General features: G+C 50.4%; 2 protein-coding genes across 2 annotated transcripts in view; both read right to left on the reverse strand.

The window, feature by feature from the left end:
- Positions 1–6: 6 nt before the first annotated feature.
- Positions 7–24674, reverse strand: HNRNPUL1 (heterogeneous nuclear ribonucleoprotein U like 1). The gene is made up of 14 exons (XM_083877175.1): positions 24480–24674; positions 24089–24241; positions 21572–22223; positions 20383–20456; positions 20147–20286; positions 18960–19059; positions 17742–17854; positions 15688–15954; positions 12377–12499; positions 11395–11523; positions 8729–8897; positions 5817–6134; positions 2815–2921; positions 7–855 (listed from the first exon to the last, which is right to left on the reverse strand). The coding sequence occupies exons 1-14, from the start codon at positions 24628–24630 to the stop codon at positions 787–789; spliced, it is 2565 nt and encodes an 854-aa protein (XP_083733301.1). The 5' UTR covers positions 24631–24674; the 3' UTR covers positions 7–786.
- A 76-nt stretch (positions 24675–24750) lies between these two features.
- LOC310918323 (tyrosine-protein kinase receptor UFO-like) overlaps positions 24751–26091 on the reverse strand; it is a gene marked incomplete at both ends in the record, with an annotated part of 32240 nt that continues 30899 nt past the window's right edge. Inside the window, 2 exons of the mRNA XM_083877177.1 lie at positions 24751–24881; positions 25019–25100. Of these exons, the coding sequence (XP_083733303.1) occupies positions 24751–24881; positions 25019–25100 (213 nt within the window). The remainder of the gene's footprint in view (positions 24882–25018; positions 25101–26091) is intronic.

Below are 26091 nucleotides of genomic sequence, written 5' to 3' on the forward strand. Positions count from 1 at the left end.
AAAAAAAGGAAAAAATGGGGAAAAATCCGAAAAATGGAGAAAAAAATTAAAAAAAAAAAGGGGGGAAAATGAGAAAAAAAAAGCGATAAAAAATGGGGGGTAAATGGGGACTAAAAATGGGGAAAAAATAGAAAAAATGGGGATAAAAAATGGGAAAAAATTGGGGGAAAATGGGGGGAAAAATGGGGAAAAATGAGGATAAAAAATGGGGAAAAAATCAGAAAAAATCAGAAAAAAATCAAAAAAAATGGGGAAAAAATAAAAAAAAAAGGGGAAAAAATTGGAAAAAAAGGGGACAAATTGGGAAAATTCAGAAAAATTCAAAAAATTGACAAAAATAATCCAAACAAAATGAGAAAAAAATTCCAAATCAACCCCAGAAATTCTGAGGAAATTCAGGAAGGAGAAAAAATCAAACCAAACCAAGAGTCAGGTTCAAGTGAAAAATAATCTTTATTTTTTCTCTTTTTATTCCTTTTTTTTGGGAAAATTTTGGGATTTTGGGGGGATTTTTTGGGATTTTTTTGGGAATTTTTTTGGATTTTTTTGGAGATTTTTTGGGGATTTTTTGTGGATTTTTGGGGGATTTTTGGGGGATTTTTTTGGGGATTTTTTGGGATTTTTTTGGGGATTTTTTGGGGGATTTTTTTGAAAATTTTGGGGGATTTTTTGGGGTATTTTTTTTTGGATTTTTGGGGGGATTTTTTGGGTATTTTTTTGGAATTTTTTTGGGATTTTTTTGGATATTTTTTTGGGATTTTTTTGGGGTTTTTTGGGGTTTTTGGGTCATTGGGAGGAGCCAAAATTGGTCCAAGGGGGTCCTGGGGGGTGAAACTGCTGCTGCTGCCACTGGAACTGCAGGGGGGAAAAACAGAGAAAAATATACAAATTTTAGCACAAAAAATATCCAAACTGAGCCCCAAAAAAATCCCTTTTTTTATTGCCAAAACCCCCCAAATTCAGCCAAAAAATTCACATTTTTTATCCCAAAATCCCATTTTTTAGTCCAAAATCCCCAATTTTTTACCCCAAAATTCCCAATTTTTTACCGCAAAATCACCAATTTTTTATCCCAAAATTCCCAATTTTTTACCTGCAAAATTCCCAATTTTTTATCCCAAAATTCCCAATTTTTACCCCCAAAATTCCCAATTTTTTACCCGCAAAATTCCCAATTTTTACCCCCAAAATTCCCATTTTTTTTACCCGCAAAATTCCCAAATATTTACCCCAAAAATCACAATTTTTTACCCCATAATTCCCCAATCTTTTACACCCAAATTCCCAATTTTACCCACAAAATTCCCCAATTTTTTACCAAAAAAAATTCCCATTTTCCTCCCCAAATTCCATTTTTTTACCCCAAAATCTCTTTTTTTTTTTCCTCAAAACCCTCCCAGACCCCCCAAAAATCCCCCAAATCCCCCAAAATTCCCCCAAATCAGCCCAAAAAGTCCCCAAAATTGCCTCAAAGTCACCCCAAAAACCATCCAGACCCCCAAAAAATGCCCCAAATCCCCCCAAAATTCCCCCAAAATCCCCCTAAAATTGCCCCAAAATCCACCTAAATTTCCCCAAATTCCCCCAAAATTCCCCAAAATTCCCCCAAATCCACCCCAACCCCCCCCAGAACTCCCAAAAATCACCCTCAAACCCTGAGGGGTTTTAGGGGGGTCTTGGATGAATTTGGGGGGATTTTGGGGCCATTTGGGGCTGATTTTGGGCTGATTTTGGGTTAATTTTGGGCTGATTTGGGGCTGATTTTTGGTTGATTTTTGTCTGAATTTTTGGCTCATTTTGAGCTGAATTTTGGTCAGTTTTGTGTCAATTTTGGGGCTGATTTGGGGCTGATTTTTTGCTGATTTTTTGGCTGATTTTTGGTCTATTTTGGGGTGGTTTTGGGGCTGATTTTGGGCTATTTTGGGTTAATTTTTGGCTCATTTTGGGGCCTGATTTTGGACTAATTTTGTGGCTATTTTGGGTTAATTTTTGGCTGATTTTGGGTTAATTTTGGGCTGATTTTGGGGCAGATTTGGGGTGATTTTGGGCTGATTTCGGGCTCATTTTGGGGCGATTTTGGGGCTGATTTTGGGGCTATTTTGGGATAATTTTGGGGCTGATTTCGGGCTCATTTTGGGGCCGATTTTGGGACTAATTTTGGGGTTAATTTTGGGCTGATTTTGGGGCTGATTTCGGGCTCATTTTGGAGCGATTTTGGGCTGATTTTGGGTTGATTTCGGGCTATTTTGGGGCAGATTTTGGGTCTATTTTGGGTCTATTTCGGGTTAATTTTGGGCTGATTTTGGGATATTTTGGGCTGATTTTTGGCCGATTTTGGGTTAATTTTGGGGCTGAATTTGGGGCTGATTTTTGGCTATTTTAGGGCTGATTTTGGGGCAGATTTCGGGCTCATTTTGGGGCGATTTTGGGGCTGATTTTGGGGTGGTTTTGGGGCTGGTTTGGGTGATTTTGGGTTAATTTTGGGCTGATTTTGGACTGATTTTGGGCTGATTTTGGCGCAATTTTGGGGCAGATTTGGGGCTGATTTTTGGGCTGATTTTGGGCCTTTTTTGGGTCTATTTTGGGGCTGATTTTGGGCTATTTTGGGCTGATTTGGGGCCGATTTTGGGCTGATTTGGGGCTGATTTTGGGACTATTTTAGGTTAATTTTGGGCTGATTTTGGGGCTGATTTTTGGCTATTTTGGGGCTGATTTTGGGGCTATTTTAGGTTAATTTTGGGTTAATTTTGGGCTGATTTTTAGGTGATTTTGGGTTAATTTTGGGCTGATTTTGGGGTAATTTTGGGGTCTCACCTGAGCTCCGTGTCCGTAGCTGGGCGTGGCAGGGGCGGGGTCAGCACCGGGTGGGGGAGGGGCGGCCCAGCGTGGGGGAGGGGAGGGGAAACCCCCCCGGGAATAACCTGTGGGGGGAGGGGACAGAGGGGTCACCTCAGGGTCACACGGGGGGGGGGACAGGAGTGTCACCTCCCCTGTGGCCACGCCCACTCATTGTCACCCCATAAATTAATCCTATGGCAATCCCATGGCAACCCTATGGCAATCCTATAACAACCCTATGGCAACCCTATGGCAATCCTAAGAAAAACCTATGAGAATCCCACAATTCAATCCTATGGCAACCCTATGGCAACCCTATGGGAATCCCACAACTAAATCCTATAGGAACCTATGACAACCCTATGGCAACCCTATGGCAATCCAACAATTGAGTCCTATGGGAATCCTATGGCAACTCTATGGGAATCCCATAAATGAATCCTATGGCAATCCTATGGGAACTCCACAATTGAATCCTATGGCAACCCTATGGGAATCCCACAACTGAGCCCTGTGGCAATCCTATAGGAATCCTACAATTCAATCCTATGGCAGTCCCACAATTGAGTCCTATGGCAATCCCATAAATGAATCCCATGGCAATTCTATGGGCATCCTATGACAACCCTATGGCAATCCCACAATTGAGTCCTATGGCAATCCTATAACAACCCTATGGCAACCCTGTGGGGATCCCACAATAGAATCCCATGGCAATCCCTATGGCAATCCTATGGCAATCCCACAATTGAATCCTATGGCAACCCTATGGCAATCCTATGGCAATCCCACAGCTGAATCCTATGGCAACCCTATAACAACCCTATAACAACCCTATGCCAACCCCCTAAATGAATCCTGTGGCAATCCTATGACAATCCCACAATTGAATCCTATGGGAATCCTACAGCAACCCTATGGGGACTCCATAACTGAATCCTATGGGAATCCTATGACAACCCTATAGGAACCCTATAGCAATCCTATGGCAACTCTATGGCAACCCTACACCAACCCTATGGCAATCCCACAACTGAGTCCTATGGCAACCCTATGGCAACCCTATGGCAACCCTATAACAACCCTATGGCAACTCTATGGCAATCCCACAACTGAGTCCCATGGCAATCCTATGGCAATCCCATAAATGAATCCCAATCCTATGGCAACTCTATGGGGATCCCACAACTGAGTCCTATGGCAACCCTATGGCAACCCTATAGCAACCCTATAACAACCCTATAACAACCCTATGGCAAATCTATGGCAATCCTAAGAAAACCCTATAGGAATCCCACAATTGAATCCTATGGCAATCCTATGGCAACCCTATGACAACCCTATAACAACCCTAAGGCAACCCTATGGGAATCCTATGGCAACCCTATGGGAATCCTATGGCAATCCTATGGGGATCTCACAATTGAATCCTATGGCAATCCTATGGGAACCCCACAATTGAATCCTATGGCAATCCTATAACAACCCTATGGCAACCCTATGGCAATCCCACAAATGAGTCTTATGGCAATCCTATGGCAACCCTATGGGAATCCTATAACAACCCCATAAATCAATCCTATGGGAATCCTATGACAATCCCACAATTGAAATCTTATGGGATTCCTATGGGAATCCCACAATTCAACCCTATGGCAATCCTATGGGAATCCTATGGCAATCCCACAACTGAGTCCTATGGCAACCCTATAACAACCCTATGGCAACCCTATGGGAACCCCATAAATGAATCCTATGGCAATCCCATGGCAATCCCATGACAACCCTATGGGAATCCCATAAATGAAACCCATGGCAATCCTATGGCAATCCCACAACTAAATCCTATAGGAATCCTATGGCAACCCTATAACAACCCTATGGGAATCCCATAAATGAATCCTATGGCAATCCTAAGGGAATCCCACAACTGAGTCCCATGACAATCCCTATGGCAACCCTATGGCAACCCTATAGGAATCCTATGGCAGCCCTATGGGAATCCTATGGCAATCCTATGGGAACTCCACAACTGAATCCTATGGCAACCCTATGGGAATCCCACAACTGAGTCCTATAGGAATCCTGTGGCAATCCTATGGGAATCCTATGGCAATCCCACAGCTGAGTCCTATGGCAACCCTATGGCAACCCTATGGGAACTCCATGGGAATCCCATAACTGAGTCCTATGGCAACCCTATGGCAACCCCATAAATGAATCCCATGGCAATCCTATGGCAACCCTATAACAACCCTATAACAACCCTATGGCAATCCTATGGCAATCCCACAACTGAGTCTTATGGGAATCCTATGGCAATCCTATGGCAATCCCACAATTGAATCCTATGGCAACCCTATGGCAACACTATAACAACCCTATGGCAACCCCATAAATGAATCCTATGGCAATCCTATGGGAATCCCACAATTGAATCCTATAGGAATCCTATGGCAATCCTATAACGACCCTATGGCAACCCTATGGCAATTCCACAATTGAATCCTATGGGAACCCTATGGCAACCCCACAACTGAATCCTATGGGAACCCTATGGCAATCCCACAACTGAATCCTATGGGAACCCTATGGCAATCCCACAACTGAATCCTATAGGAATCCTATGGCAACCCCACAATTGAATCCTATGGGAACCCTATGGGAATCCCACAACTGAATCCTATAGGAATCCTATGGCAACCCTATGGCAACCCCACAGTTGAATCCTATGGGAACCCTATGGCAACCCTATGGCAACCCTATGGGAATCCCACAACTGAATCCTATAGGAATCCTATGGCAATCCTATAACGACCCTATGGCAATCCTATGGCAACCCCACAATTGAATCCTATGGGAACCCTATGACAATCCCACAACTGAATCCTATAACAACCCTATAGGAACCCTACACCAACCCCAAATCCACCCCATTAACCCCCATTAACCCCCCCATCAATTAATTAATTAATTACCAATCCCATTATATCCCCCACGCTGACCACGCCGCCGCCCGTGGAACGTTCCGGAACTTTGACCGGACTGAGATGGACAACGTCCGGTCGTGTCCGGCCGCGCGTCCGGCCGAGTGTCCGGCCCAGTGGTCACTCTGGGCGTGGTCACTCTGGGTGTGGTCACTCTGGGCGTGGTCACTCTGGGCGTGGTCAGTGCGGCTCCGGCCGCCCGGCCCTCGTGGTTGTATTGCCGGACGAGTTCGGCCGCCTCGTCCCGTTGGAGTTCGACAAAGTGAACGGAGTCCAGGAAATCGCCGGCTTCGGGGAGGGTGAAGTTGGCTGGAAGGAAAAATAAATGGGATTTTTTTATTATTTATTTGAGGATTTTTTTAGGGATTTTTGGGGATTTTTTTCCCGATTTTTTGGGATTTTTTAGGGATTTTTGGGGATTTTTTTCCCTATTTTTTGGGATTTTTTTGGGATTTTTGGGGATTTTTTGGGATTTTTTTGGGATTTTTTTGGGATTTTTTGGGGATTTTTTCCTGATTTTTTTCTGATTTTTTTGGGGATTTTTTGGGGATTTTTTTCCTGATTTTTTCTGATTTTTTTTAGTTTTTTGGGATTTTTTTCTGAAATTTTGGGGGGATTTTTTGGGATTTTTTTCTGGATTTTGGGGGATTTTTTCCAGATTTTTGGGGATTTTTTCCTGATTTTTTTTCTGATTTTTGGGGGGATTTTTTGGGATTTTTTTCCTGATTTTTTCTGATTTTTTTGGAATTTCTGGGGATTTTTTTCCGAATTTTTTGGAGATTTTTTGGAATTTTGGGGGGAATTTTTTGAGGATTTTTTGGGAATTTTTTTTTTTGGATTTTTTTTGGATTTTTTTCCTGATTTTTGGGGATTTTTTTCTGATTTTTTTCTGATTTTTTTTTTTTTTTTTGGGGGGATTTTTTGGAGAATTTTTTCTGATTTTTTTTTAGGATTTTTTTGGGGGTTTTTTTCTGATTTTTTTGGAATTTTTTAGGGATTTTTTTGGAATTTTTTGTCCTGTTGGAGTTCGACGAAGTGAACGGAGTCCAGGAAATCGCCGGCTTCGGGGAGGGTGAAGTTGGCTGGAGGGAGAATAAAAAATGGGATTTTTTTGGGGTTTTTTAGGATTTTTTCCTGATTTTTTTGGAAGTTTTTGAGAATATTTTTGGGATTTTTTTTTTGGAATTTTTTTGAAATTTTTTTGGAATTTTTTTGAGGATTTTTTGCGATTTTTTGGGATTTTTTCTGATTTTTTTAGGAATTTTTTTTGTATTTTTTCTGATTTTTTTTTGGAATTTCTTGGGATTTTTTCCGAATTTTTTGGAGATTTTTTGAAATTTTTTAGGGATTTTTCTGATTTTTTTTGAGAATTTTTTTGGGATTTTTTTTTTGGAATTTTTTGGGATTTTTTTGGAATTTTTTAGGGATTTTTTTGGAATTTTTTGGAATTTTTTTGGAATTTTTTTTTCTGATTTTTTTTAGGATTTTTGGGGATTTTTTTCCTGATTTTTTGGGGATTTTTTCTGATTTTTTTTCTGATTTTTTTTTGGAATTTTTTGGGATTTTTTGAGATTTTTTTTGCGATTTTTTGGGATTTTTTGCGATTTTTTTTTTTTGAGATTTTTTTCGGAATTTTTTGGGATTTTTTGGGATTTTTCTTGAAATTTTTTTGGAAATTTTTAGGGATTTTTCCTGATTTTTTGGGGATTTTTTCTGATTTTTTTCTGATTTTTTTTGGGATTTTTTGAGATTTTTTAAAAATATTTTGGAATTTTTTAGGATTTTTTCCTGGTTTTTTCGTGATTTGTTGAGATTTTTTTTGGAATTTTTTTGGGATTTTTTACTGATTTCTTCTGATTTTTTTTTTGGAATTTTTGGGGATTTTTTTCCGAATTTTTTGAAGATTTTTTGGAATTTTTTTGGGGAATTTTTTTTGAGGATTTTTTGGGATTTTTTTTGGATTTTTTTTGATTTTTTCCTAATTTTTGGGGGATTTTTTCCTGATTTTTTTCTGATTTTTTTGGGATTTTTTTTGAGATTTTTTTTGGAATTTTTTGGGATTTTTTATGATTTTTTTTTTTTAATTTTTGGAGGACTTTTTCTGATTTTTTGCAGAGGTTTAGGATTTTTTTTTCTGATTTTTTCCTGTTTTTATTTATTTATTTATTGGGGATTTTTTTTGGATTTTTAGGATTTTTTTCAAAATTTTTTTTTCCAATTTTTGAGCACATTTTTGCCTCGTTTTTTCACATTTTTCCCCATTTTCTCCCCATTTTTCCCCCCCCCAAAGCCCCAATTTTTTCGCTGTTTTTGGCCCAGAAAAATCACCAAAAAATCACTGAAAAAATCACCAAGAAATCGGCAAAAAATACACCAAAAAACTGCTGAAAAATCGTCAAAAAATCACCAAAAAATCAGTGAAAAATCGGTGAAAAACAGTGAAAAATCAAAAAAAAATCAAAAAAAAAATCACAGAAAAATCACCAAAAAATCACATTTTTTCCCCGTTTTTCCCCATTTTTGCTCCTTTTCCCCCCATTTTTTCCCCATTTTTTGGACGGGAAAAATCACTGCAAAATCCCATTTTTGCCCCATTTTTTTTCCCATTTTTTCCTCATTTTTCCCCATTTTTTTGCCATTTTTTCACCCCAAAACCCAATTTTTTCCCCATTTTTGACCTAGAAAGTCACCAAAAAATCAGAGAAAAATCACCAAAAAACCACTGAAAAAATTACTGAAAAATCTCAAAAAATCACCAAAATTCACTAAAAAATCACCAAAAAAATCACATTTTTTCACCATTTTTTCGCATTTTCTCCCCGTTTTTTTTGCTATTTTTTCCCAAACCCCCCATTTTTTTCCCCAAATCCTCATTTTCCCCCCCAAACCCCCATTTTCCCCACCTTTCATCTCGAGCACGGCGTGGTCGGGCACGTCCTTCCCCTCCTCGTCGGTTCTTTTCTCGGTCCTGAGCCGGAGCTCGCGGTCGGTGGGACACACCACGATGGCCCGGCGCTGGAACCCCGCAAAGGGACGCATCTTCCTCCTCTGCGCCGAGCCGTACACGTTGGTCTGGGGGGAAAAATATAAAAATAGAGAAAATTTGGGTTGAAACGGTGAAAAAATGAAAAAAATCGGTGAAAAAATGGATTTTTTACGAATTTTTAATGGATTTTTTTGCGATTTTTTGAGTCAATTTGGGTTGAAATTAAAGATTTTGTTTCTTCCTCCTCTGGGCTTAGCCATAGACATTGGTCTGGGGAAAAAGGAGAAAATTTGGGTTAAAACGGTGAAAAAATGGAAAAAATCGGTGAAAAAATGGATTTTTTACGAATTTTTTAAGAATTTTTTTGTGATTTTTTAGCGATTTTATCGCTATTTTTGAGTGTGTTGAGTTGGAAAAGGAAAGATTTTGTTTCTTCCTCCTCTGGGCTGAGCTGTAAATGTTGGTCTGGGGAGGAAAAATATAAAAATAGAGAAAATTTGGGTTAAAACGGTGAAAAAATGGAAAAAATCGGTGAAAAAATGGATTTTTTACTAATTTTTAATGGATTTTTTTGCGATTTTTTGAGTCAGTTTGGGTGGAAATGGAAGTTTTGGGATTTTTCTCCTCTGGGCTGAGCTGTAAATGTTGGTCTGGGGAGGAAAAATATAAAAATAGAGAAAATTTGGGTTGAAACGGTGAAAAAATGGAAAAAATTGGTGAAAAAATGGATTTTTTATGAATTTTTTTTGTGAATTTTTGGTGATTTTTTGGGGATTTTTTGAGTGTGTTGAGCTGGAAAAGGAGGATTTGGGATCTTTGTCATCTGGGGACAAAAATGGGGAAAATTTGGGTTAAAACGGTGAAAAAATGGGAAAAATTGGGGAAAAAATGGATTTTTTATGGATTTTTTTGAGGATTTTTTTAGCGATTTTTGGGGATTTTTTGAGTCTCTTTGGGTGGAAATGAAAGATTTGGGATTTTTCTCCTCTGGGCTGAGCTGGAAATGTTGGTCTGGGGAGGAAAAATGGAGAAATAGGAAAAAATTGGGAAAAAACAGGAAAAAAAATGGGAAATTTGGGAAAAAAATGGGGGAAAATTGGGGGGAAAAATGGGGATAAATGGGGAAAAATGGGAAAAAAATGGGGGGGAAAATGGGTTAAAATGGGGAAAATGGGAAAAATGGGGGAAAAAAGGGGGAAATGGGGGAAATTTGGGAAAAAATCGGGAAAATTTGGGGAAAAAGGTGGAAAATGGGGAAAAAAGGGATGAGAATGGGAAAAATGGGGAAAAAAGGAGAAAAAGAGGAAAAAAGGGGAAAAATGGGGAAAATGGTGAAAAATGGGGAAAAAAGAGGAAAAAATAGAAAAAAGGGGGAAAAAAGAGAAAAATGGGAAAATGGGGGAAAAAATGGGAAAAAAGGGAAAAATTGGGGGAAAATGGGGAAAAATGGGATGAGAATGGGAAATATGGGGGAAAAATGGGAAAAACTGGGGGAAAAGGGGGAAAAACTGGGGGAAAAGGGGAAAATTAGGGGGAAAATGGGGAAAAAAGGGGGAAAAAGGGGGAAAATTTGGGGAAAAAATGGGGCGAAATGGGGAAAATTGGAAAAAATAGGGAAAAGATGGGGAAATAAAGGGAAAAATGGGATTTTGAGGGGGGGGTTGGGTGTCTTTTGTCCTGTTTGACCTTGGGGACACCCGGGGAGGTGACAATGTCCCCAATGTCCCCAATGTCACCTGGTCCAGGATGGGGACAGTGACCCCAGGGGAGGTGACAATGTCCCCAGGGAGGTGACAGTGTCCCCAATGTCCCCAGTGTCACCTGGTCCAGGATGGGGACAGTGACCCAGGGGAGGTGACAGGGAGGTGACAATGTCCAGGAATGTCCCCACTGACCCCAATGTCCCCAATGTCACCTGGTCCAGGATGGGGACAGGAGCTCAGGGAAGTGACAGTGACCCTGGGGAGGTGTCAGGTGGTGACAGTGACCCCAGGGATGGTGACAATGACCCCGGGGAGCTGACAGGGAGGTGTCAGGGAGGTGACAATGTCCTAAATGTCACCTGGTCCAGGATGGGGACAGGAGCTCAGGGAGCTGACAGTGACCCTGGGGATGGTGACAACATCCTCAATGTCCTCAATGTCCCCACTGTCACCTGGTCCAGGATGGGGACAATGACCCCAGTGACCCCAGGGAGGTGACACTGATCCCAATGTCCCCAATGTCCCCACTGTCGCCACTGACCCCAGTGTCCCCAATGTCCCCAGTGTCCCCAATGTCCCCAATGTCCCCAATGTCCCCAGTGTCCCCAATGTCCCCAGTGACCCCAATGTCCCCAGGAATGTCCCCAATGACCCCACTGTCCCCAGTGACCCCAATGTCCCCAGGAATGTCCCCAATGTCCCCAATTGACTCCATTGACCCAAATGACCCCATTAATGTCCCCAACGTCCCCAGGGATGTCCCCAATGTCCCCACTGACCCCAGTGTCCCCAATGTCCCCAGGGATGTCCCCACTGACCCCAATGACCCCACTGTCCCCACTGTCCCCAGGGATGTCCCCACTGTCCCCATCAATGTCACCTGGTCCAGGATGTAGTTGCGCCGTTTCCTGGCCGCGATCTGGATCAGGCGGTTCAGGCACTGCGTGGCCTGGTGGATCAGCACGTCCCACCTGCCGGCGTAATTCCTCTGTCTCCTGAGTCCCATCACCTGGGGACAGGTGACACACCTGTCACACACCTGGGGACACCTGGGGACACCTGTGTCACACCTGTGTCACCCCCAGAGTCACCTCTGTGTCACCTGTATCACCCCCAGGATGTCCCAGTGACCTGCAGAGTTCCTCTGTCTCCTCAAACCCATCACCTGGGACAGGTAACACACCTGGGGACACCTGTGACACACCTGGGGACACCTGTGTCACCCCTAGAGCCACCCCAGTGTCACCTGTGTCACCCCCAGGATGTCCCAGTGACCTGCAGAGTTCCTTTGTCTCCTCAAACCCATCACCTGGGGACAGGTAACACACCTGGGGACACACCTGTGACACACCTGGGGGTCAGTGACACACCTGGGATACACCTGGGACACACCTGGGGACACACCTGGGACACACCTGGGGACACACCTGGGACACACCTGGGGACACACCTGGGGACACCTGGGGACACACCTGGGGACACACCTGTGTCCCCCCCCAGAGCCAGCCCTGTGTCCCCCCAGTGTACCCAGTGTCCCTAATGACCCCCAATGTTCCCAGGATGTCCCCAAGGTGTCCCCAATGTCCCCAGGCTGTCCCTAATGTCCCCATTGATCCCATTGACCCCAATGTCCCCACTGTCCCCAATGTCCCCAATGTCCCCAATGTCTCCAGTGTCCCCAATGTCCCCAATGTCCCCATGTCCCCAATGTCCCCACTGTCCCCAATGTCCCCAATGTCCCCACTGTCCCCACTGTCCCCACTGTCCCCAATGTCTCCAGTGTCCCCAGTGTCCCCAATGTCCCCATGTCCCCAATGTCCCCACTGTCCCCAATGTCCCCGATGTCCCCACTGTCCCCTCACCCTCATTTTGTCCATGATGGCGTTGGTCCCCAGGATATTGTATTTCTTGTCGGGGTTTTCGGCCGCGTGTTTCACCGCCCACGTCGTTTTCCCCGCCGCCGGGAGCCCCACCATCATCAGCATCTGTGGGGACACGGGGACAGCAGTGTCACCTGGGGTCACCTCAGTGTCACCTGGGGCTGGGACACGGCCAGGGCCACCCCAGTGTCACTGTCACCCACCCCAGTGTCACTGTCACCCACCCCAGGGTCACCCCGGCAGCCCCACCATCATCAGCATCTGTGGGGACACGGGGACAGCAGTGTCACCTGGGGTCACCTGGGGGTGGGACACGGCCAGGGCCACCCCAGTGTCACTGTCACCCACCCCAGTGTCACTGTCACCCACCCCAGGGTCACCATGGCAGCCCCACCATCATCAGCATCTGTGGGGACATGGGGACAGCAGTGTCACCTCAGTGTCACCCCGGCAGCCCCACCATCATCACCATCTGTGGGGACATGGGGACAGCAGTGTCACCTGGGGTCATTTGGGGTCACCTGGGGGTGGGACACGGCCAGGGCCACCCCAGTGTCACTGTCACCCACCCCAGTGTCACTGTCACCCACCCCAGTGTCACCCCGGCAGCCCCACCATCATCAGCATCTGTGGGGACACGGGGACAGCAGTGTCACCTGGGGTCACCTGGGGTCACCTGGGGTCACCTGAGTGTCACCTGGGGGTGGGACACTGCTAGGGCCACCCCAGTGTCACTGTCACCCACCCCAGTGTCACCCCGGCAGCCCCACCATCATCAGCATCTGTGGGGACATGGGGACAGCAGTGTCACCTGGGGTCATTTGGGGTCACCTGGGGGTGGGACACGGCCAGGGCCACCCCAGTGTCACTGTCACCCACCCCAGTGTCACTATCACCCACCCCAGGGTCACCATGGCAGCCCCACCATCATCAGCATCTGTGGGGACACGGGGACAGCAGTGTCACCTGGGGTCACCTGGGGCTGGGACACGGCCAGGGCCACCCCAGTGTCACTGTCACCCACCCCAGTGTCACTGTCACCCACCCCAGGGTCACCATGGCAGCCCCACCATCATCAGCATCTGTGGGGACACGGGGACCGCAGTGTCACCTGGGGTCACCTGGGGTCACCTCAGTGTCACCTGGGGGTGGGACACTGCTAGGGCCACCCCAGTGTCACTGTCACCCACCCCAGTGTCACTGTCACCCACCCCAGGGTCACCATGGCAGCCCCACCATCATCAGCATCTGTGGGGACACGGGGACAGCAGTGTCACCTCAGTGTCACCTGGGGCTGGGACACCACCAGGGACACCCCTGTGTCACTGTCACCCACCCCAGTGTCACTGTGTCCCCTCAGTGTCACCCCGGCAGCCCCACCATCATCAGCATGGGGACAACAGGGTGTCACTGTCCCCCCTCAGTGTCACTTCAGTGTCACTGTGTCCCCTCAGTGTCCCCCAGAGCCACCCCAGTGTCACTGTGTCCCCTCAGTGTCACTGTCACCCACCCCAGTGTCACCCCAGTGTCACTGTCACCCACCCCAGCGTCACCGTGTCCCCTCAGTGCCACCCCAGCAGGGTGTGGGGACATGGGGACAGCCCAGTGTCACCTCAGGGCTGGGACACACCCGTGGCCATGTCCCCATGATGTCCCCAAGGTGTCCCATGATGTCCCCAAGGTGTCCCCAGGGTGTTTCCCCAGCCTCATGTCCTTGTCCTCAGGGTGTCTCCATGTCCCCAAAGTGTCTTCAATGTCCCCATTAATGTCCCCAATGTCCCCATTAATGTCCTCACTGTCCCCATAGACCTCAATGTCCCCAATGTCCCCATTGACCCCAATGTCCTCATTGACCCCAAAGTCTCCACTGACCTCAATGTCCCCAATGTCCCCATTGACCCCATTGACCACAATGTCCCCTATGTCCCCAATGTCCTCAATGTCTCCATTAACCTAAATATCCCCAAAGTGTCCCCAATGTCCCCATTGACCCCAATGACCCCATTGACCTCAATGTCCCCACTGACCCCAATGTCCCCATTGACCCCATTGACCTCAATGTCCCCAATGTCCCCACTGTCCCCAATATCCCCATTGACCCCAATGTCCCCAATGTCCTCAATGTCCCCACTGTCCTCAATGTCCCCACTGTCCTCAATGTCCCCATTGACCCCGATATCCCCCAATGTCCCCAATGTCCCCATTGACCTCAATGTCCCCATTGACCCCAAGGTCCCCATTGACCTCAATGTCCCCAATGTCCCCATTGACCACAATGTCTTCAATGTCCCCATTGACCCCAATATCCCCATTGACCCCAAGGTCCCCATTGACCACAATGACTGCAATGTCCCCCTTGACTTCAATGTTCTCAGTGACCTCAATGTCCCCTCAGTGACCCCAATGTCCCCTCAGTGTCCCCAGTGTCCTCTCAGTGACCTCAATGTCCCCAATGTCCTCAATGTCCTCATTGCCCCCAATGTCCCCTCAGTGTCCCCAATGTCCCCAGTGACCTCAATGTCCCCATTTATCTCCCCATTGATTCCAATGTCCCCAATGTCCCTATTGACCCCAATATCTCCCAATGTCCCCACTGACCTCAATGTCCCCATTGACCTCAATGTCCCCAATGTCCCCAATGTCCCCATTGACCTCAATGACCTCAATGCCCTCATTAACCCCATTGACCCCAATGTCCCCATTGACTCCTGTGTCCCCATTGACCCCAATGTCCCCAATGACCTCAATGTCCCCAATGACCCCAAGGTCCCCATTGACCCCATTGACCTCAATGACCTCATTGACCCCATTGACCCCAAAGTCCCCCATTGACCCCATTGACCTCAATATCCCCACTGTCCCCATTGACTCCATTGACCTCAATGTCCCCATTGACCCCAATGACCTCAATGTCCCCATTGACTCCAATGTCCCCAATGTCCCCAGTGACCCCAGTGTCCCCTCAGTGACCCCAATGACCCCACTGACCTCAATGTCCCCTCAGTGTCCCCAGTGTCCTCATTGACTCCAATGTCCCCACTGTCCCCAATGACCCCAATGTCCCCATTGACCCCAATGTCCCCAATGACCCCAATGTCCGCACTGTCCCCATTGACCTCAATGTCCTCAATGTCACCATTGACCTCAATGTCCTCAATGTCACCATTGACCTCAATGTCCGCAATGTCCTCATTAACCCCAATGTCCCCATTGGCTCCAATGTCCCCATTGACCCCAATGTCCCCATTGACCCCAATGTCCCCAATGTCCCCAGGGTGTCCCCACGTCCCCACCTCACAGTCGGCCTTGCTGCGTGGCCCCAGTGTCCCCCTGTCCCTGTGTCCGAGCGGGAGGTGCTGGATGAGGGTGAAGTCCGGGGGCAGTGGCCGGAGGGGCTGCGGCCGCTGCCCGAAGTTGAACTCCACGGCGCAGTTCTTGACCAGCACGTGCGGGAAGAGCGCCCGGCCGGCCAGAGCGGCTTTGGCCACGCGGAAGGCCACGCCCTGCCACTGACCGTTCTTCAGGAAGGACAGCTCAACGTCCTCGCCTGCCTCAAAGTCCTGGGGGGATGCAAGAGAACAGGCAAAGTGGGAAAAATGGGGAAAATGGTGAATAAATGCTTAAAAAATGGTAAAAAACAGTTAAAAATTTGTGAAAAAAATGGTGAAAAATGTCCCAGGTGTGTCCCCAGGTGTCCCCAGGTGTGTCACTGACCCCCTAAGTGTGTCCATGACCCCCTAAGTGTGTCCATGACCCCCTAAGTGTGTCCATGACCCCTCTCAGGTGTGTCCATGACCCCTCTCAGGTGTCCCCAGGTGTGTCCATGACCCCCAGGTGTGTCCATGACCCCTCTCAGGTGCCCCCAGGTGTGTCCATGATCCCCCAGGTGTGTCCATGACCCCTCTCAGGTGCCCCCAGGTGTGTCCATGATCCCCCAGGTGTGTCCATGACCCCTCTCAGGTGTCCCCAGGTGTGTCCATGACCCCCCAGGTGTGTCCATGACCCCCCAGGTGTGTCCATGACCCCTCTCAGGTGTCCCCAGGTGTGTCCATGACCCCCCAGGTGTGTCCATGACCCCTCTCAGGTGTCCCCAGGTGTGTCCATGATCCCTCAGGTGTGTCCATGACCCCTCTCAGGTGTCCCCAGGTGTGTCACTGACCCCCAGGTGTGTCCATGATCCCCCAGGTGTGTCCATGACCCCTCTCAGGTGTCCCCAGGTGTGTCTATGACCCCTCAGGTGTGTCCATGACCCCCCCAGGTGTGTCCATGACCCCTCTCAGGTGTCCCCAGGTGTGTCCATGACCCCCCAGGTGTGTCCATGACCTCCCCAGGTGTGTCCATGACCCCCCCAGGTATGTTCATGACCCCTCTCAGGTGTCCCCAGGTGTGTCCATGACCCCCCAGGTGTGTCACTGACCCCCAGGTGTGCCCATGACCCCTCTCAGGTGTCCCCAGGTGTGTCCATGACCCCCCAGGTGTGTCACTGACCCCCAGGTGTGTCCCCAGGTGTGTCCCCAGGTGTCCCCAGGTGTGTCCCCAGGTGTGTCCCCAGGTGTGTCACTGACCCCCAGGTGTGTCCCCGGGTGTCACTGACCCCCAGGTGTGTCCCCAGGTGTCCCCAGGTGTCCCAGGTGTCCCCAGGTGTCCCCAGGTGTGTCACTGACCCCCAGGTGTGTCCCAGGTGTGTCCCCAGGTGTGTCCCCAGGTGTCCCCAGGTGTGTCCCCAGGTGTGTCCCCAGGTGTGTCACTGACCCCCAGGTGTGTCCCCAGGTGTGTCCCCAGGTGTGTCACTGACCCCCAGGTGTGTCCCCGGGTGTCACTGACCCCCAGGTGTGTCCCCAGGTGTCCCCAGGTGTGTCACTGACCCCCAGGTGTGTCCCCAGGTGTCCCCAGGTGTGTCACTGACCCCCAGGTGTGTCCCAGGTGTGTCCCCAGGTGTCCCCAGGTGTGTCCCAGGTGTGTCCCCAGGTGTCCCCAGGTGTGTCACTGACCCCCAGGTGTGTCCCCAGGTGTGTCCCCAGGTGTGTCCCCAGGTGTCCCCAGGTGTGTCCCAGGTGTGTCCCCAGGTGTGTCCCCAGGTGTCCCCAGGTGTGTCTCCGGTGTGTCCCCAGGTGTCCCCAGGTGTGTCACTGACCCCCAGGTGTCCCCAGGTGTGTCCCCAGGTGTTTCACAGGTGTCCCCAGGTGTCCCCAGGTGTGTCCCCAGGTGTGTCCCCAGGTGTTTCACAGGTGTGTCCCCGGGTGTGTCCCCGGGTGTCACTGACCCCCAGGTGTGTCCCCAGGTGTGTCCCCAGGTGTGTCCCCAGGTGTTTCACAGGTGTCCCCAGGTGTCCCCAGGTGTCACTGACCGCCAGGCAGGCGATGACGTCGCTCTCCCCGAAGGTTTCCCCGTAGATCTGGAATTTCCCGTCCGTGGATTTCCGGCCGGTGCCGCCGTAGCCGAAGGAGAACGGCTCCTCACCTGGGGGGAAAAATGGGGGAAAATATCAGAAATTGGGGAAAAAATGGGGAAATTGGGGAAAAAATGGGGAGAAATTGGGGATGAAAAAATGGGGGGAAATGGAGGAGAAAATGGGGAAAAATTGGGGAAAAAATGGGGAAAAAATGGGGAAAAAATGGGGAAAAATGGGGAAAAAATGGGGAAAAAATGGGGAAAAAATGGGGAGAAAATGGGGAGAAAATGGGGAGAAAATGGGGAGAAAATGGGGAAAAAATGGGGAAAAAATTGGGGAAAAATCGGGGAAAAATTGGGGAAAATGTGGTGAAAAATTGGGGAGAAAATGGGGAAAAATGGGGAAAAAATGGGGGAAAATGGGGAAAAAATGGGGGAAAATGGGGAAAAATTGGGGAAAAATTGGTAAAAATGTGGTGAAAAATTGGGGAAAAAATGGGGAAATTTGGGGAAAAAATGGGGAAAAATGGGGAAATTGGGGAAAAATTGGGGAAAATGTGGTGAAAAATTGGGGAGAAAATTGGGAAAAATTGGGGAAAAAATGGGAAAAAATTGGGGGAGATGTGGTGAAAAATTGGGGAGAAAATGGGGAAAAAATGGAGAAAAAATGGGGAAAAATGGGGAAAAAATGGGGAAAAATAGGGAAAAAATTGGGGAAAAAATGGGAAAAAATGGGGAACAAAAATGGGGAAATTGGGAAAAAAATGGGGAAATTTGGGAAAACAAAACAGGGAATTGGACACGGGGAGAGGGAGAGTTCCTGAAAAATTCACTTCAGGGAGCACAAAATCCCCCAGAATTCCCCTCAGGGAGCCCAAAATTGGGGACACTGGGGACATTTGGGGACATTAAAGGGGACATTAAAGGGGACATTAAAGGCGACATTAAAAGGGACATTAATGGGGACACTGGGGGGTCAATGGGGGACATTTGGGGACTTTAAAGGGGACATTTGGGGACATTTGAGGACATTAATGGGGACATTAAAGGTGACATTTGGGGTCAATGGGAACATTGAGGACATTGGGGGCATTGGGGTCAATGGGGACACTGGTGACATTTGGGGACATTTGGGGACATTAAAGGGGACATTTGGGGACACCAGGGGCCATACCCAGCTGGGTGCTGCACGAGTCCAGGGACCAGCCCACTCTCACCACGTGTGGGTCGGGCTCTGAGGGCGGGAGGTGCTGCACAGGGATCTCCTCCACTACCTGGGGACAGTGGGGACAATGGGGACATCAGTGGGGACAGTGGGGACATTGGGGACAGTGGGGTCAATGGGGTTAATGGGGACAGTGGGGACATTGGGGGGATTGGGGACATTGGGGTCAATGGGGTTAATGGGGGCATTGGGGACATTGGGGTCAATGGGGACATTGGGGATGTTGGGGGACATTGGGGACATTAGAGTGACAATGCCACAGGGAGCTGGCATTGCCACCAGGACCTGGCCCTGACTCCATCCCATGTCCCCATGTCCCTGTCCCTGTCCCCATGTCCCTGTCCCCATGTCCCTGTCCCCATGTCCCTGTCAGTGTCCCCAATATCCCCCACGTCCCCAATGTCCCCATTGCCCCCAATGTCCCCAATGTCCCCAATCCCCCCAATGTCCCCAATGTCCCCACTGACCCCAATCCCCCCATTGCCACCAATGTCCCCAATAATGTCCCCAGTGTCACCTTCATCTCGAAGCAGACCCGTCCCTGCCTGATGCCGTAGGTGGCCCTGGCCCCAATGTCCCCAATGTCTCCAAATGTCCCCAATCCCTCCAATGTCCCCATTGACCCCATTGACCCCAATGTCCCCACTGACTCCAACGTCCCCACTGTCCCCATTGACCCCAATCCCCCCAATGTCCCCATTGCCCGCAATGTCCCCAATCCCCCCATTGTCCCCACTGTCCCCAGTGTCCCCAGTGTCACCTTCTTTTCGAAGCAGACCCGTCCCTGCCTGACGCCGTAGGTGGCCCTGGCCCCATTGACCCCAATGTCCCCAATGTCCCCATTGACCTCAATGCCCCCACTGTCCCCATTGACCCCAATGTCCCCAGTGTCCTCAATGTCCCCAATGTCCCCAGTGTCACCTTCATCTCGAAGCAGACCCGTCCCTGTCTCACGCCGTAGGTGGCCCTGGCCCCAGTGTCCCCATTGACCCCAATGTCCCCATTGACCCCAATGCCCCCAATGTCCCCATTGACCCCAATGTCCCCATTGCCCCCAATGTCCCCATTGTCCCCAATGTCCCCATTGACCCCAATGTCCCCACTGTCCCCAGTGTCCCCACTGTCCCCAGTGTCACCTTCATCTCGAAGCAGACCCGTCCCTGCCTGACGCCGTAGGTGGCCCTGGCCCCTGACCACAGGTAGGCGAAGCCCTCGATGGTCAGCGGGTACCCGCTGTACCTGTCCCGGGACACCTTGAAGTGCAGGTCACAGTTGTCTGGGGGGTGACAGGAGGTGACAGGAGGGTTGGTGGCACTCTGGTGACACCCCGAGGTGGCCTTTGGTGGCCTCAGAGGGGGGGTGTGTCACTCACAGGTGTCCACGGCCACCAGGGAGTCGTCGAAGTCGTCCTCGTCCTCTTCGGCCGGAGGCTCCGGGGAGCGCGCCCTGAGGGAGGGACAGCTTGGGGACATGGGGACAGCTTGGGGACAGCCATGAGGACAGCGCTGGGGACAGGGACAGTGCTGGGGACATGGGGACAGCACTGGGGACAGGGCTGGGGACAGGGACAGGGCTGGGGACAGGGACAGCTTGGGGACAGCCTTGGGGACAGGAAGAGCTTGGGGACAGCTTGGGGACAGCTTGGGGACAGCCATGGGGACACAGGGACAGGGCTGGGGACAGCTTGGGGACAGGGTGGGGACAGGGACACCAGGACAGCTTGGGGACATGGAGAAAGCCATGGGGACAGCCATGGGGACAGCTTGGGGACATGGGGACAGTGCTGGGGACAGGGCTGAGGACAGCTTGGGGACATGGGGACACAGATAGAGCTGGGGACAGCTTGGGGACATGGACAGCTTAGGGACATGGGGACAGCCATGGGGACAGCTTGGGGACAGGAAGAGCTTGGGGACAGCTTGGGAACAGCTTGGGGACAGCTTGGGGACAGGGGGACAGCCGTGGGGACACGGGGACAGGGCTGGGGATAGCTTGGGGACAGGGACACCAGGACAGCTTGGGGACATGGGGAAAGCCATGGGGACAGGGCTGGGGACAGCTTGGGGACATGGGGACACAGATAGAGCTGGGGACAGCTTGGGGACATGGGGACAGCCATGGGGACATGGGGACAGGGACAGGTTGGGGACATGGGGACAGCCATGGGGACACGGGGACAGGGCTGGGGACATGGGGACGGGGACATGGGGACAGCGCTGGGGACATGGGGACAGCACTGGGGATATGGGGACAGGGACAGCTTGGGGACTTGGGGACAGGGTTGGGGACAAGGACAGCTTGGGGACAGGGCTGGGGACAGCCATGGGGACATGGGGACAGTGCTGGGGACAGGGACACAGCTGGGGACATGGGAACAGCCATGGGGACAGCTTGGAGACATCTTGGGGACAGGGAGAGCTTGGGGACAGTTTGGGGACAGGGACACAGGGACAGCTTGGGGACAGGGCTGGGGACAGCCCCAAACTGGGGGGTCCCAACCCCAAATCAGGGGGGTCCCAGCCCCAAATTGAGTCTGGGGGCTTCAGGGGGGGTCCCCTCACCTCTTTTCCGGCCGGTGCTCGTTGCAGCCCCTCCCCCGCTCCTCCAGGGGGCGCTTCCGGCTCGGGGGGGGCGGGGCCGGGCAATTAGGGGGCGGGGCAGTATAATTAGGGGGCGGGGCGTTGTAATTAGTGGGAGGAGTGGCATAATTAGGCGGGGGGGTGTTATAATTAGAAGGAGGAGGGGTGGAGTAATTAGGAGGAGGCGGGGCGGTGTAATTAGGGGGAGGAGCATAATTAGGGGTGGAGTAATTAGTGGGAGGAGTGCTGTAATTAGGAGGAGGGGTGTTATAATTAGGGGTGGAGTAATTAGTGGGAGGAGCGTTGTAATTAGGAGGAGGGGTGTTGTAATTAGGGGTGGAGTAATTAGGGGGAGGAGCGTTATAATTAGGAGGAGGGGTGTTGTAATTAGTAGGGGGAGGAGTGTTGTAATTAAGAGAAGAGTTGTAATTAGGGGGTGGAGCGTTGTAATTAGGGGGAGGGATGTTGTAATTAGGAGGAGGAGGGGGGGTGTTGTAATTAGGAGGGGGGGTGTTGTAATTAGGGGCGCTGTAATTATAATTAGGGGGCCAATGAGGGGGCCAATGAGGGGGCGGGGCCAATGAGGGGGCGGGGCCAGGGCGGAGCTCGGCCGGGGGCGGGTTCGGGGTCAGCTCTGTGGGGAGGGGGAGACATGGCAGTGAGACCCCAAATATACCCTGAGACCCCCAAATACACCCTGAGACCCCCAAATACACCCAGAGACCCCCAAATACACCCTGAGACCCCCAAATACACCCAGAGACCCCCAAATACACCCGGAGACCCCCCAAATACACCCGGAGACCCCCAAAACACACCCTGAGACCCCCAAATACACCCTGAGACCCCCAAATATACCCTGAGACCCTCAAATACACCCAGAGACCCCCAAATACACCCGGAGACCCCCAAATACACCCTGAGACCCCCAAATACACCCGGAGACCCCCAAATACACCCTGAGACCCCCCAAATACAGCCTGAGACCCCCAAAACACACCCTGAGACCCCCAAATACACCCTGAGACCCCCAAAACACACCCTGAGACCCCCAAATACACCCGGAGACCCCCAAAACACACCCTGAGACCCCCAAATACACCCGGAGACCCCCAAAACACACCCTGAGACCACCCCAAACACACCCTGAGACCCCCAAATACACCCGGAGACCCCCTCAGTGACCCCCAAAATGCCTCCCAGACCCTCCAGAAACACTCACAGAAACCCAAAGTGTCCCCCAGACCCCCCCAAATACACCCAGAGACCCCCCAGAGACCCCCAAATACACCCCCAGACCCCCAAATACACCCCCAGACCCCTCGGTGACCCCCAAATACACCCCCAGACCCCCAAATACACCCCCAGACCCCTCAGAGACCCCTAAAAACACCCCCAGACCCCCAAATACACCCCCAGACCCCTCAAACACACCCCCAGACCCCTCAGAGACCCCTAAAAACACGCCCAGACCCCCAAATACACCCCCAGAGACCCTCAAATACACCCTCAGACCCCTCAGTGACCCCTAAAAACACCCCTAGACCCCCAAACACATCCCCAGACCACTCAAACACCCTCAGAGACCCCCCTGGAGACCCCCCAAATACACCCCGAGACCCCTCAGTGACCCTCAAATACACCCCCAGACCCCCAAATACACCCAGAAAGCCCCAAAACATGTCCAGAGACCCCCCCAGTGACCCCCAAATACACCCCCAGTGACCCCCAAATACACCCCCAGTGACCCCCAAAAATACACCCCCAGACCCCCAAATACACCCCCAGACCCTCAATTACACTCAGAGACCCCTCAGTGACCCCCAAATACACCCTGAGACCCTCCAAAACACAGCCACAGACCCCCAGAGAGCCCCAAATAGAGACTGAGACCCCCAAAACACACCCTGAGACCCCTCAAATACACCCTGAGACCCCCAGAGACCCCCAAATACACCCCAGAACCCCCCAAATACACCCAAAACCCCCCAGAGACCCCCAAATACACCCCCTGATCCCTTAAATACACCCAGAGACCCCTCAGTGACCCCCAAATACACCCCCAGACCCCCCAAATACACCCCCAGACCCCTCAAAGACCCCCAAATACATCCCCAGACCCCCAAATACACCCCCAGACCCTCAAATACACTCAGAGACCCCTCACTGACCCCCAAATACACCCAGAGACCCCCCAGAGACCCCCAAGTACACCCCCAGACCCCCAAATACACCCAGAAACCCCCCCAGAGAGCCCCCAAATACACCCCGAGACCCCCAAAATACACCGAGACCCCCCCCAAAACACACCCAGAGACCCCTAAAAACACCCCCAGACCCTCAAATACACCCCAGAGACCCCTCAGTGACCCCTAAAAACACCCCCAGACCCCCAAATACACCCCCAGGGACCCTCAAATACACCCCAGACCCCTCAAATACACCCTCACACCCCTCAGAGACCCCCAAATACACCCCCAGACCCCCAAAAAGCCTCACCTGGGGGCTCCTGATCCAAGGCTCTTCTCTCATAGGGCTGGTAGCCACCCTGGGGCTCCTGGTAGCCACTCTGGGGGTCCTGGTAGCCCTGGTGGCCCCCCTGGGGGTCCTGGTAGCCACTCTGGGGCTCGTGGCTGTGGTTGTTGAGCCCATCTGGAAAAAAAATGGAAAAAAAGGGGGGATTGAGGCAGGGAAATGGGGGGAATTTGGGGGTGGGATCACCAAAAAAATCAGAGATGGGGAGAGGGGAGACCCTGAGGGGGAATGGGGGGTCAGGACCCTCAGGAATGGGGGGACAGGGGGGATCTGGGGGGTCCATTCCCTCAGAACTGGGGGGGTCCATTCCCTTTTCCACCCCTCACACCTCGACCCTCTTTTCCCCCTTCCTTACATCGCCCCTCAGCGCCCGCTTCGTCCCCTCTCCGAGCTGTTTCCGTGTCCAGCGCCTCTTGCAGCCGCTCTGCCTTGTTCCCTCGTGTGTCTAAGCCGCGGTTTCCCGGCTCTTCCCGCATTTCTTGCCCCCGCCGCCGCCGCGGCTCCATGGCCGCCCCTCACGATCAAAATGGCCGCCTCCTCTCCCCCTCACCCGGCCCGGCCCGCCCCGCGATGTAACGCGCGCTGCCATTGGCCGCCCGCCCCGCCGCGCGATGTAACGCGGTTTGTTATTGGTCGGCGATCTCCCGCCTCCTCCCTTGATTCCCGCTCTGCTGGCCGGTGTTTGTAAAGAGAGCGCTGATTGGTTGACAGGACGAGGTGGGGATGTAACGGGGCGAGTCATTGGTTGATAGGAAGGCTGGGGGAGGGAGGCGGGAAGGCTTGTGTGCGCTACCATTGGTCTAAAACTCAGCCTGTCATTTTATGGGCGGGCCATTAGGGCCAAATCTCTCTTCTGATTGGTTATTCCTCTCGATGTGGGCGCGGCCGACTCACAGCGGCTTCTGCGCGTGGGGCCGCCCACGTTGCCTGGCAACAAGAGCCGCGCTCCCATTGGCTGTTGCTGTCTGGGCGTGGTCTGAGGCCACGCCCCCGATTTGCCCCTAAATTCCCATGGGCCCCCCCGAGACTCCCCCCAAAAAACCCAAAAAACCCCAAAAAATCCCCAAAAAATCCCCCCAAATAACCCCCCCAAAATCCCCAAAAAATCCCCAAAAAATCTCCAAAAAAATCCCAAAAATTCCCCAAAAAATCCCCCCCCCCAAAATCCCCAAGAAATCCCAAAAAATCCCAAAAAAACCCCCAAAAAATAATAAAAAAAATCCCCCCAAAATCCCAAAAAATCCCCAAAAATCCGAAAAAAAAAATCCCCCAAAAATCCCCAAAAAAATCCTCAAAAAAAATCCCCAAAAATCCCAAAAAACCCCAAAAATTCCCCCCCAAAAAAACCCAAAAATCCCCCCAAAAATCCTCAAAAAATCCCCAAAAAATCCCAAAAAAATCCCCCAAAAATCCCCCAAAAATCCCCAAAAAATCCAAAAAAATCCCCAAAAAACCCCAAAAAATCCCCCAAAAAACCCCCTAAAAATCCGAAAAGAATCCCCAAAAAATCCCGAAAATAATCCCCCAAAAAATCCAAAAATTCCCCCCAAAACAACCCCAAAAAAATCTCAAAAAAATCCTCAAAAAATCCCTAAAAAATTCCCAAAAAAATCCCCCCAAAAAATCCCAAAAAAATCCCCAAAAAATCCCCAAAAAATTCCCAAAAAATCCCCAAAAAACCCCTAAAAAATCCCCAAAAAAACCCCAAAAAATCCCCAGAAAATCCCCCCCAAAAAATCCCCAAAAATCCCCAAAAAATTCCCCCCCAAAATCCCCAAAAAATTCCCAAAAAATCCCCAAAAAATCCCCAAAAAATCCCCAAAAAATCCCAAAAATCCCAAAAAAATCCCAAAAGAATCTAAAAAAAATCCCGAAAATAATCCCCAAAAAAATCCCTCTAAAAAATCCCAAAAAATCCCCCAAAAAATCCCCAAAAAATCCCCCAAAAATCCCCAAAAAATCCCCAA

The sequence above is a fragment of the Zosterops lateralis genome (genome assembly GCF_965231275.1).
Source record: "Zosterops lateralis genome assembly, chromosome: 23".
In the NCBI taxonomy this organism is placed as follows: domain Eukaryota; kingdom Metazoa; phylum Chordata; class Aves; order Passeriformes; family Zosteropidae; genus Zosterops; species Zosterops lateralis.